We start from the raw sequence: 13176 nt of genomic DNA, 5'->3' as shown, positions 1-13176 counted from the left end.
CAATTACCTAAATTAAGTCTGGGTCACGCATCTCATCTCCTGTTTCTTGTTTGCTTTGAATGAATCCAAAAGTAGTGCTAACAGCTGGAATCCCTGCTGAGGCCAGCTTGATCTGCTCTGGAGCTGCTCCAGCCAGTGCTCTGATAAAGCTTGATATCGTTTCAACAGGCTCTAGGAGGACCAGAATGATTTCCTTTCATTGTTTAAGGTTTCATTCAAATATTCACCTTGCCAGGAAAAAGGATATTTCACTTCTGCTTTTCTCCCTTCGTTGCTGCTACTAGAAAACTTTTTTTTTTATTTTCCTAAAGTTACGCTAGAGTGTGGCCGGTGCTTTTGGATTCTGTGGGAATTGTTCTACGTCTTCATCCCCAGGGACTCTGTGCATTGCAGTTGCAAAAGGTGCATGCTGTAAATAAATAAATAATGCATCGATGTCTCAGAGTCAAAGCACATGTTCTGCTAAGAGAACATATTACGTGAGGGAGGTCGGGGAGAACTCTGGCCTTCTGCCCAGATTTTGGTAGTAAGCAAAGCACCTAAATCCCTTTAAGAATCTGGCCTGCAGTCTATTATTCTTCAGCAGCTTTTTGATTGTGGCATTAAAAAACACTAGTAATATTGGATTGATTTTTAGGCAGTTCAGTAATCGTGGAGTAATGTCTGCTCTCCAAAGAGAGACTTCCTTAAGGCCTCCATAATTTTGTGTTGTACATTGACTTAAAAACGAGGTATTATCAGTTAACAAAGTTTTATTCCCACCGTGCATCATCCATCCCTCTGGTACGATTAGCAGAGCTCTGCTGAGCCAGACCTCGTGCTGGCAGTGTAGGCACGCATCCTCTCTGTGGCAGCTGTGCTCGCTGCAGGGATGAGCCCCCTGCTCCCCTGGCTTTCCCGGCACAGCCCTCTTCCCTGCCCATCTGCTGGTATTGCTGCCCCCTCTCCTCTGCTCTCTCAGCTCCCTGGGTCATGTTCCCCAGCATACGAGGCTCAGGTTTATCAAAGGGTTACTATTTTAATTGTTTGACCTAATCCAGCTTGCTGTGCATGGGATGGGTGAAGGGTGCACCTACGTGAGCTGCTGTGCTAGCAGCTGGGATGAGGGGATGCACGAGGTGGGTTATCCTCCCCGGTGAGGGTACAGCTCCCTTGGACCATTTCTACATTGCAATTACAGTTGGCTTGTGGTTTCCATCAGGCTTGTGCCCCTAAGCCAGGCTTGTTTCCAGTGCTAGGCTGTAGACTGGCCCTTACTGCTGTTATCAGGCTTATAGTGAAATCTAGGTTCAGCTGTGGAGCCGTTTGTAACAGCAGAATGACAACAGAGCAGACAGGACCTATGGCAAGGCATCTAGCGAACTGCCAGGCGTGATGGAAGAGGGCTTATTACTGGGAATTAAAGCTACTTGCTCTTGTTCAGCATAATCTCCTGCCCCGGTGGGCCACCAGCCCCAAAGCAGCTGTGGCCTGAGGTGTTGGGATGAGAAGCAGGCTCTGATGACTTACTGCTGCCTGCAGGTACTGTTTGCTGGTGCTTGTGGGGAAGAAGGAAAGTCAATTCATACATGACTTGAGATGCAGAGCAGTATTTTCGCAGCTGTACGTGTACACCCATCCTAACTGGCCAATTCCTGTGAATAGAATTTTGTTCTTGGTTGCAGAGGGTCCAAGGGATCCACCGCGCTGGCTGGCAGTAACTTCTGTGCCAGTGTTGGCACAGTAAAATTACCTTTGTGATTAAAGCAGCACATGCTATACTCTAGCTGGTCATGTGTCCCATGAGGACAGCATGCCTTTAGCATGTGCTAGGAAGCAGAAAACATGACCTCTGTCTTGTTCCTAGCTAAAAATTTGAATTGCTTTTGGTAAAGCCTATACTGTCAGTCTTCAATGCTGTCAGCTGTGCTTGGCAGATTATTAGGGGCAGGTCATGCAAATGGTGCACAATCACATCCTCATTCTGTGGATACAATGCTCTTGTATCTGGAGTTTGGATGTTATGGTTTGGATGGATGGAAAACTAGATGGGTAAAAAACTGGTTGGATCGTTGGGCTTAGAGGGTGGTAGTTAATCAGTCATATTATACCTAGAGGCTGGTAACAAATGGAGCACCACAGGGGTCTGTCACAGGACCTGACCTGTTAACCACCTGTCAGTAATCTGAAGCAGATGGCAGAGTGCACTCTCATCAAATGTGGACATGACACCAAACTGAGGGGACCAGTTGATGCACCCCAGGGCAGGGCTGCCACCTAAAGGGACCCAGAAGGGCTGGAGAAACAGACCAATGGCAACTTTTATGAAATTAAACAAGCACAAATGCAAAGTTCTGCCCCTGGGAAGAATGAGCTCCTTGCAGCAGTACAGGCTGGGTGCTGCCCAGCTGGGGAGCAGCTCTGCTCCACAGGGGAGCTTGGGAACCCTGATGGTCTTGGTGGGCAGTGAGCTGAATGAGCCTGCAGCGTGCTCCCTGCACAACAGCATCCAGGGCAATAGTCACAGGAGCACTGTCAGTAGATTGAGGGGAGTAATTATCGCCCTCTCCTCAGCCCTGGGAAGACCACATCTGGATACTGTGTCCAGTTTTCCAACTGAACTTAGCCCATCATCTCCCATAGCTCTTGCTGCTGGCAAGCAATGAAAGGAGATGTCAGAGGAGTGGGAACAAGACTTCTATTGCCACAGTTTTAGTGGAGTGAACCCCATGGAAGGTGACTGGTATCACTACCAAGTAGTCCTAGTAGTGAAGAAGTGACTCTGAAACCAAGATCTGGTACTTTACCAGCAGTCTCACCTGCCCTTCCCTGCATCCTGCTTAGACTGCTAATGGTGTCAACTCGTTTAATGTTTTTGTTGTAAAAACCCTTTTAAGACCTGTTGACTGTCATGTGGTTTGGAGTAATTCATGTTAGGCTTATCTCATCATTCAAGGTGAAATTTAAACAAACTGTGAATTAAGCGATCGTATCAGCAAGTCTGGAGATGATCAAAGAGAGAAGTATGCTTCTGAAAGCTGTTTGGTTAGTTCTGTGACTCAGTCCATGAGAGCAAACATGCACTGCCCTGTGCAAACACAGCACAAAGGAGTTGCAGATTTTTGCAGACTTTGCTTTATGGACTTTTACCCACACCTCCTGGGGACCCTCACTTTGTGTTGGACCATAGGAATGTATATGACAGGGACTGGAAGATATGAATAGAGCAGGATGATGGTAGTAAGGCCTGGGATTGCTTTCTACTTTCATTATGGGGATTGCTTTCTACTTTCATTATGACTGGGAAATCAGTTTTACAATGACTGCTCATCTTTGGAAACCCAAGCAAACTTCAGCTGAAACTCCCTCAAAGTCACATAACTTGTAGAGAACAATAAGCTTGTATCATATAGACCAGTGTTTTAGTTTAATTCATTTTTTCCCCTTCTACTTTAGTATATATATATTGTGAAAAATGACAGGTATTTATTTCCAGTTTGGAATTTCACACTGGCTGACTCATCCAGTGAAAGAAGCTTGTGCAAAGATATCTTCTGGTGGTGTCTGCTGTAGGTTTTGGATCGATTGTCTGAAAAATACTGAGCCAAACTGGTCGTGGGAAGATGCTTAGAAAATTAAAACTGAAGATGGGCATCTTGTAGAATTTGTTTTTTTTTACAATCTTTATCTTTCATTCAGGCTATGGTTGCTTGCTATCCTGGAAATGGAACTGGGTATGTTCGTCATGTGGACAATCCAAATGGCGACGGGCGCTGCATCACCTGTATTTATTACCTGAATAAGAACTGGGACTCCAAGGTGAGTAAGCCATGGGGTTGAGGCAGAACACGAAGGAAAAAGTATTTCAGAAACAGAGCTTTGGAGCTGTCTGTTGCTTCTGTGAAATCTGGTGAAATTTTGAACAGCTGGTCCATTCTTCATCTCTACATTTATTTTCTTGGTGTTTATGGCAACCCTTTGGAAGTAAGAATCTGAACTGTTTCCTTGTCATTCTCTCTCATCCCACACACATACTGTTTTGTTGCTATAGAATAAAGCTTCTAAGGACTGGGCTGCTGGCTCTTACGCTTTGTTTAGAGGAAAGAGTAATGAAGCGCTAGAAAGAAAAACATAATCCGCTAAGGAGTAAGTGGATTCTGGGAGCAGAGTAAAATGACAGCCCAAATTTAGGACTTTAGCAGTCTTGATACTGTTCCTTCAGGCTAACCTGCAGATCTTCAGGCAGTTGCGTTTGTGGTTTTCTTCCTTATGAAGTGATGGGGCTTAATAAGAGGAACGAGCACATGGCTTGGTTTGTCCTCTCCATCTTTAACTTCACCGGGGGTCTCCTGACAGGATGGTGTTCTTGTTTCTGCCTGTATTACTATAAGGCAATAAAGTCAGCCTTGAATTTACCATACATTTAAGTTAGAAACAAAATAAAGGTTTGTAAAATTGCAAGATGTCTCTTTACACTTCTGTTGTCATAATGCAGCACAAACCACTCGCGTGGAGTATCTAGTGAAAATTGCCCAATGTTTTTTGTCTCTCTAACCTGTCTTGGCCACTTTAGGTGGATGGTTTTTCAGCACACGTAAATACTATGAACCCCCAAAAGCGAGTTCAGATTTTGAGGCAATGCCACTAAAAAATGCACTGTTGGAGAGAAACATATTCCTTTACGGAGAGTATGACAGTGAAACATCTCAATGTAATAAAATGAAGGAGGAGATGTGGGAGGAAATGCAAATATCCAATTTATTTTGTGCACTGCACTCTTACTTAAATAGTGAGGAAGCACCCAAGTGGACACTCAGAAAGCTAACTGAAATCCAGGACACTGGTGGAGAGTATTACATGGGAGTGATGGTAATTTTATGCAAATGTATGCTGGAGGAGATAGATACAATATAACCATGCTGGCCTTTGAAAGCAAACATGTTGCTTTAAACCTGACCTAATAGTTTCTTACTGAGGTTTGCATGCCATGTGGAGGTACTACGTCAGGTCAGTGCTGGGTTGACAGCATCTTCCCTGCACTCTGTGGTGCAGTATAAAAGCCTCCCAAGAGCCCTCTAACTGCCTTCTCCCTGCTGCTGAGTTCATCTGCATCTTGTGAAGTTTCTGCAGTGTGTGCAGATCAGCAGACTTTTTCCCTGAAACTGGTGGCTCATGGAAAGAGAGAAATGATGTGGTAGCAAAACCAGGCTACGTCATAAGCAGGAAAAAGACTGGCTGGGAGATACAATACAACTATGAGACGTTTATTACAAATACAACAATAGAGCAGACTTCACTCTTCCCAGGGTGTAAAAGTTAATTCCTATATGGTCAGACGCAGACTCTGAAATACCCTAAGCAGTATCTACCAATTGCTGGGAGGAGAGTCTGATCTCAGACCGGTCAGGTGGAGCACCCTTACCTGCCTCGTGGTGCTCACTGGTTTTAGAGACGTGAGTGGGAGCTCAGAAGCTTCCCAGTGTTTGTTACAGGGCCAGTGTTGTCTTTATCTTGGTTCATTTACTTTAGCCAGATGTTTATGCTGAAACATTACAAACTGTTTGGGAAAATCAAGGTGGCCAAGAGATTCAGTGTACGGTTATCCAGTGTTGTCATGTAGCTGTCTTGGTTATCATTAGATGTTTATTCTCCATTTGTTGGGTGCTGAGGGGGGAGAAATAAGTCATTGTTTGCATGAATGTGTGGGTGTTTATATGTGTAAAAAGCAACTTTTCCTTTTTTTAGCTGCATGGTGGAATTCTTCGGATATTCCCAGAAGGAAAGTCCTATGTAGCAGATGTTGAGCCGATTTTTGACCGATTACTTTTTTTTTGGTCAGATCGAAGGAACCCACATGAAGTCCAGCCTTCTTATGCAACCAGGTAAGTAGCATATTTAGTATTGATATTTGGCCAGGAAAAAACAAAGCATCTCTTCTACCAATATTTGTGTCTAAAATTATGGCCATCGTGTTTGTTTAAATACACATGTGGATAAAAACTAGGTAGCTAGATTTTGAGTGGATTTTCTGTTTTTGAGTCACTGGGAATTCTCTTATCAAGTGAGGAAGAACAAGTTTGAATGATAAGATTCCTTGTGTGATGGAAAAAAAAGCCCTTTTTACCATTGACAGAAGAAATCTTCCAAGCCAGGCGTAGCTATTTAGCTGGGAGATGCTAGGTTATGGTTTTGCCCTCGTAACACTATAGGGATTTTTGGGGCTACCATCTGTCAACAGGCTATGAAAAACTGATGTGACGCAGGGCAACCCCCAAGCTGCCTACAGGCGTCCCAGAACAGAAAAACACGCAAAGGTCTGTAAGCTACTTGTGCCCTCTGTTACCAGGGACTGTGCACTCTTTTGTGCCTCCAAGCAGAAATTCTTACCTATATTTCTATCTTACTTGATAAAATACACATTTAAAATGCTGTCTGTATTTGTCTGTAAGCATGTGCCATTTGCATCCTATTTTTTATCTACAAATCCAGTTTTATTTTTTTGCTTTCTCCATGACCATAAAACTCCAGGGCTCTATTTTAATAGCAAAAGTTGAAACAAACACAAGATTTCTTTGTTTTATAGATATGCCATGACTGTGTGGTATTTTGATGCTGAAGAAAGAGCAGAAGCCAAAAAAAAGTTCAGGAACTTAACCGGTATGATTCTTTAAGTGTTCACCAGAAAGAATCTAAGGCATTTTGGTATTTCCAAAGTCAGAGACAGACTGGGAAAACTCTGTAGCTAGATGGGTATGACATTCATTTTTAGAAAGCTTTTCATCTCTAATCACTAGTTGGTTATTTTATGTGAAGTGGAGAAATGACAGAAGAAGATTCAGGCCTGGCCTCGGTGTCCCTGATGGGCGTGATGGAGAACACGGGAGAGGCGGTTTCTGATTTCTCTCCCAAATGGTTGCTGAGATTTTGTCCTACCCCAGGTGGCTGCTGCAGTCACTGGGAGTCTCTAAGCTCTTCTTTTGTTATTTGGGAAGTATATTTTGTCTTCTCCAAACTTTGTTTAGCACAAAGTCATGAAATACAAACAGTTTCATAACCATGATGTTCTCTAAATGTTCTGGCTGAATAGGGCCTGTCTTCTATATTAATGAAGGGCAGTTGGGGCCTGCAGTAATGCAAAGGGGATTTGCCTCTAATTTACAAGTAATTTCTGAGTGGGGAATAATGACCTTGGAATGTATAGATAATGAGCTGGAAAGAAACTAAGTTTAGAAATATATATATAAGTGTATCTTTTGTCAGGCAGTTGCTAAAGTAGCTGTGATCATGGTGCACTTCAAGAGCTACATAATTTTGGGTCTCACAGATAGCTTAAAGCCAGCCCAGAGACACTTCTGCAGAAGCCTGGGAAGAGGTGACCCCAGCATTCCTAATGGCAGCCACACTGCCTGCTACTGTAGTAATGGCATATGAGTAATGGACTGAGTGGTCCAGATGTGCTCCAACACCCTACCTGGGGCCATGCTCAAAGGTTTTCTGCTGGGAGCAGTTTAAGATCTGGTCTTCAGGGACTGCCTCTGGCAGTTCCTCAAAATACAGTGTGGAGAGCATTTGTCTTTTTTAAAACGTGTGGTGTGCAGCAGGGGACCAGCAAAGTCATCATTAGTCAAATGCTTTTCAGCACAGACTGTTGTCATCTATGTAGCTGGTATGCAAAGCAAATATTGGCTTCACTCTTAAAGTGGATCATGAGCAAGGGGCCAAGAGTTGGGGGAAAAGTATCACAGATCTGGGGTCTGAAAGTTTATTGGGCTATTTAATTACTGCATGAGTTGTCTTCAGTTTCACCAGGGCAAACAATACAAAGCCTTGGTATGACTATCTCGTTAACGTGCTGTGGATTCATACAGTGTTTTAGTCCATGTAGTGAATTCATCTCATGAGTCTGAAATGGAAAGTGCTGTCTGTTGAAAACAAACCAACTGTATTCTGTTTGAGTTTTCAGATGAATGCTGTCAGAACCCTCTGGCTTAACGGCCTCTCCTTTTTTCATCTTTTTGATGTAGATGCAAGGAAGAGAGAAGCACCTATTAATGAAGACTAATCAACTGTTCCTGAACTCTTTGTGAGGAAATAAGATCCCAAAGATGACTTCTGTTTCCAGTGAACAAGTGCAAATTCTTATTATGCACAAGAGCGCACTGGTTGTGTCTAGCATGTGCATCTTATATTGATGGTACTTCAGGCAGCCTCCTGTCATGCCTGCACCTGGCAGAAGGAACACTTGTTTTCTGTTTGCCTTTTGCTGGAAAAAGTAACCAGGGTTTAAAAAAAAAAAGGGTATCACCAAGCCTAGTGGTAGTGGTTCAGCCAACTGGCTTTTGATCACTCTTGTAACCAAGATAATGATCATTGGAACTTGTGGTAAAAACCAGAGTCTTATTTGCACTTTAAGGGGGGGGGGGGGAATCTAGCTCAATGGGAAGGAGCTTTACAAGTTTAAAATCTGTGGCAGACTGCTAATGGGTAAGGAGAGATACTGGGAATGTGAAATTAAACTGGATTTTTGTAGAGTGTCATGTGGTCTGTCCCACATGGGCCTGTCGATGTACTGTTCATCACTTTGCTGCACAGAACATTGGCTCAGCTCTTTGATAGCATGACTTTCCAAACAGATTTTTGTCTACGCAGTCATTCCATTTCCTGGGTTTTGTTTGCTTGTCAAGAGTCAAGTTGTAGCTGTGCTGTTGTGCTGCCCTTTCTGTCCCAGGACTGAGGGGGAAGCAGTTATGCATCTGTCCACAACGTTGTAAAACTGTTTCCTTTCTGTTCTGAGCGGGATGGGTTCTACGGTTTCTATTCACTGTTTGGTAAAGCAGCTGTTTTCTCCCAAAAGTTTGGTAAACTTGGAAGGCTGATGGCACAAATGCATTGGCACTAAAGGCCAATGATATAGAGTTACGTGTTATTTTCGTGACTTCTCCATCTACTATGTCTTGTATGACACAGGTATAAATCTGAAAGGAAAAGATGTGTGTGGCAGTCTGAATGTATGATAAATAATGGGTAACTTAGACTTGATTTTTGTGCTGCTTATCCTTAGTTAACACACTTGTTTAACTTTGCATATATAATTTGAATGAAGCAATGACTCTGTTTCAATTGATCTGTTACGCCAGGTAACTACTTCTGCTGTGCTCAAGCTGTGAGATCAGAGTTATTCAAATGGCAAAGCATGTATTTTTTTTTCCTCCTTTGTTTTTTTTGAACTTATTAGACTCAATGAGTAAGTGGTGAGCTATCTCCAATCTGCCTAAGCTTCTACAACCAGCACTTACTATGCAGTTCAGAATAGCTCTTAATGAAGCTGAGACTTGGCAGTGGATGTATTTATCACTCACACTAATATTTCTCAACCTAATACACTCACTTGCATTCATTTTTGTCTCATGTTGTCAGTATGTATGTCAGACCCTACTAAATATTCCAAATAGATGCCTTCAAGTGTCCCATGTTTTCCTGTGCCACCTGCCTGCAGCGGTGAAGGTGGCCTGTGTGAACCGCCGGCCCCTGCGCCAGTTCGCCATGCTGTGCCAGGCTGTTGTGCTCATGATGGGTCTGCGGGCCAGCGCTGTTGCACTTGAGCAAGGGAATGAAAAAGTAGAGTGCAATGGCAAGTATTAAATGTCAGTGACAGAAGGGTAACAGCTGCATAGGACAGAAAAGAAAACTTTCATGACATAAAAAGTGGTCATAGAAATGGAGTATTTTTTTAAGCAGTTATGTCTCTTAAAAAGAAGCTGGGCATCCTTCAGCCTGTCCTTGAATTCTCAATGTAGATACAGTAGTGCTAAGAAACTCCTCGTTCTCTGTGACTTCTCCCAGAGATCCAGCTATGGTTTTATGGGCTGGACTTTGTTCAGCCTGACCACTGTGCACCTTAAGTGAGGAATATGAGGGAACACGTGTGACAAACGTTCTTATAACTCAAGACTAGAAAAAGACAAATAATCTGATAAATGTCCTTTAATGTTAGGAAAAACATTATCCCACTACAGTTGCTTCTAAGTAGCACAACATAGACTTGAAGGAAACTTAATGACAACTTGAAATTCTCATTCTGCAATGTTCATGTGGGAGGAGAAAGGGTTAGGCTTCTTTCCTGAGAGTGAGAGGTCACCCTTTGAAAGATGGGAGGTGTTGAAAAAGGGAGGGCACAGGATTATTATTTTAAAAGGTAGGGGGGGAGCCCAACCTGTTGTATTGCTATGCAAAGTTGACAATGGCATGTAAATTTGAAACTCCTACATGATTGTAAGGGGGGCAAAGACAGCTAAAACAGAGCAAAGCAAGTCTTGCTTTGCCATTATAGAAATGGTCACCTTAAAAAAAAACGCACTAGAAAGAGATGTTAGTACACATCTCACTGGAGCCAAGAACAGTGGAAAAGCAATGGGGTGGGAGAGGAAAGGCCTTGTATAAAGGTTGAAAAAGAAAGGTACTTCAGTTACCACAATTGCTACCACCTGGCTTCAGCAGTGGTCAGCAACATGCGTGTGGTGGATAGAGCATGGAGCAGTATAGATGCATTTAATGTAAATAAAGTACATATTTTCATTTTTAGCCAATATCTTCCTGATCTAGATAGAGGAGAGAGCAATTATTCTGCGGCAGAGAGCATTGTCTTTTTCTTTATTAACACATATAATTAAGTACAAAAAAGTTGAGGGCACAGGATTTTGAAACCAATTTCTCAGTCCCCTGTTCCAGACCTTTATCCCATATCTGGATCAGTGGGATGATCTCTTGAAGATGCTGTAGTTTAATTGGGGGGTGTGGGGATGTTGGTCATGTAGAAATCCACAGGCTTGATGTTTTCTACACAGATTTTTCTTGCCTGTTTCTGGAATTGTTGCAAACTGCTCTGCAAGAATGAAGAACTGTGGGGGCAGCAGGCTGCTGCAGTAGGGAGGGCATTTCAAGGAGACTCTTTCCTTGTGTTTTTTGTCTTCGTGGCAAAGTGTTTGAAACATCTATGGCTAAACAGCACTTGTCATCCAGTTTTGAAAAGGAGTGCTTTCGCGAAGGCATTTAATTTTTAGTCCTCCAAAAGTTTTTTTTTTGTTTTTTTTTTTTTTCCCAACCTTTAGGTAATGTGCCTTCATCGTTCATATCTGTGAAGATGTTACATGCCACATGTGTGTGTCATGCAAGTTTTTTGTGGCTCTTTAAGAAATACAGTTGCCTTTCCAAATGCAATTGCATTGGAAAAATATGCAGAGCCACCAAGCCACAACTTCCAACAGGTGGGTTTTATTGTGCAGGGAGGAAAAAGGCCAGGAGACAGTACTGAAAATCAAGAGACTATTTTTATTCTTAAACCTGTATCCACTGGCCTTTTCAGCAAAGTAGCCTCTAATAAATCTTATTTTCTCTAGATTACTTCTGGTTCTATGAGGAATGGCCTCTGCAAAGTAGTGTCTAAAAAGATCCACCCTTTTTTCCTTCTCTCTTTAAACAGCTTTAGTCCTTTCCTATTGTGTTTTTTAAAATGTTGGAATATATTATATATATTTGTTGTTGTTGCAAAATAGCTGGCTCTAACACCACTTGCATCTAGAAGAAAATGTATCTATTTGCAGGCAAATAACTAGTTCTACTTTGACTGTGATGTACTCCCAGCAGATATCTGAGAGTGAGTTAGGACTACATCTTCTCTTGTCAGGTTGTATGCTGGTCAACAATGCTGGCACTTTGCATCGGATTGATATAGAAACCCCTAGTAGTATTTTACCATCCATCACATCTTGTGTTCCTGTTACTATTAAAAAAAATATATATATATGTGGCAGGAGTCAATAAACACTGGGTCATGTTAAACGTTGTCCTGTGCAAATCTTTTCAGCCTTGATTCTACCATGGCCAGGGTTGTGGCAGGTGGGTGCAGTGCCACACAGCTGGGTGAAGGGTGGTGGCACGGCAGAGGTGACACCGAAATCCTCTGCTGTCGGGAGAGCTGTTTGTTGCCATCAGCTTGGCATGTTTCCTTGGTCACTTCCTGCTATTTTGAAGTTATTTACCTTGCTAGTGACCCTCTTCTTGAAATGCCTATTTGTTTTCACACTCCTGTTGAACCAGATAACATTCTCATGATTCAATTGTTGTCTGATAAGTTTTATTTTTAACAGAGTTCACATCCTCCCCCTGCTACTTTGCCAGCCTGAGTCCCACAGTTTTCTCCTGCAGCTGTGGGGGAGGCTTCTCCCCACTCCCACTAACATTGCAGTTGAATGAAAGCCAGGACATTTTCACTCATCTGTTAAAGTGCTGTGAAGTTTTTTTGACTCTTTTGCAATATTGTGAATAGTGGGAATTTCCCCCGCTATGTAAAAGATACTTTCTATCATGGAGGCCTTGGATTTGACTTTTTTTGGTTAAAGAGGGGACAGAGCTCTAGATAATTTGCCACTTCTTCAAGCATTTCTTTTACACTGAGGAATGCTTAGAGCATGTGGAGAAGACCTAAGGAAAGCAGAGCGGTTTCGCTTCTGAGCATGCTCCTCACTGAGTGAGGCTTTGTAGGGACTGCTTGAGAAGAAGCTGGCCATTGGCCATCCAGCTGCCAAGGACTTGTCTTTTCTCTGAACTCTGACTAAACTTTCTCTAAGCAAATATGCTTGCAGTAATTGTTATCTTACAGCTATTTAGGGGTCTCTTTCCTCCCCCACCTACCCAAAGGGATATGGCTAAATATACTTGCACTGACAATTCCCATGACTCTTGAGAATGCATCTGATATCAGAGGTTGCACTGAAAATTGCGAAGTAGCATGACAGTTGAAGAGAGGTTAGTAAAAATTGATTCTCCTTTCCCACATAGTTTTGTCTCTGTGGAGTACTTCCCCTTCAGAGAGTTGATAAAACTCCCATCCTCTTTCACAAAGTGTAGATAGATATATATTTTTTTTTTAATCTGTCTGTGGAAAGAGGGGATAACATCTGCATGTGTGCTTATTTTAAACAATGCTGGAGATGCTAAGTAAACTACACTATGCCAACTGCAGTCAACAGCAATTTTCCTGTGGTGGCAAACCCAGTCAGTGCCAGTGTGCAGGTCTGCTCCTTTGCTGGGCACCCACAGTAGTAAATCTTCCCGCTAGAGGCGAGAGAGGAGGCAGTTTGTGGTCCCCGATGACAGCCAACACCCTGGAGACTGGTTTAATCAGGGTGTGGCTGCCTA

General features: G+C 42.8%; 1 protein-coding gene across 1 annotated transcript in view; it reads left to right on the top strand.

Moving 5' to 3' along the window:
- EGLN3 (egl-9 family hypoxia inducible factor 3) overlaps window positions 1-12852 on the top strand; it is a 32084-nt gene extending 19232 nt beyond the window's left edge. The window contains exons 2-5 of the mRNA XM_087747155.1: window positions 3679-3798; window positions 5725-5861; window positions 6563-6636; window positions 8004-12852. Coding sequence (XP_087603281.1) covers window positions 3679-3798; window positions 5725-5861; window positions 6563-6636; window positions 8004-8041 — 369 coding nt within the window. The 3' untranslated portion in view covers window positions 8042-12852. The remainder of the gene's footprint in view (window positions 1-3678; window positions 3799-5724; window positions 5862-6562; window positions 6637-8003) is intronic.
- The last annotated feature ends 324 nt before the right edge of the window (window positions 12853-13176 follow it).

The sequence above is a fragment of the Nipponia nippon genome, unplaced genomic scaffold, assembly GCF_047370975.1.
Source record: "Nipponia nippon isolate SJK-2023a ecotype South Korea unplaced genomic scaffold, ASM4737097v1 scaffold_11, whole genome shotgun sequence".
Taxonomy (NCBI): Eukaryota; Metazoa; Chordata; class Aves; order Pelecaniformes; family Threskiornithidae; genus Nipponia; species Nipponia nippon.
Note: the sequence above shows the minus strand (reverse complement) of the source record. Positions and strands in the feature narration are given on the sequence as shown.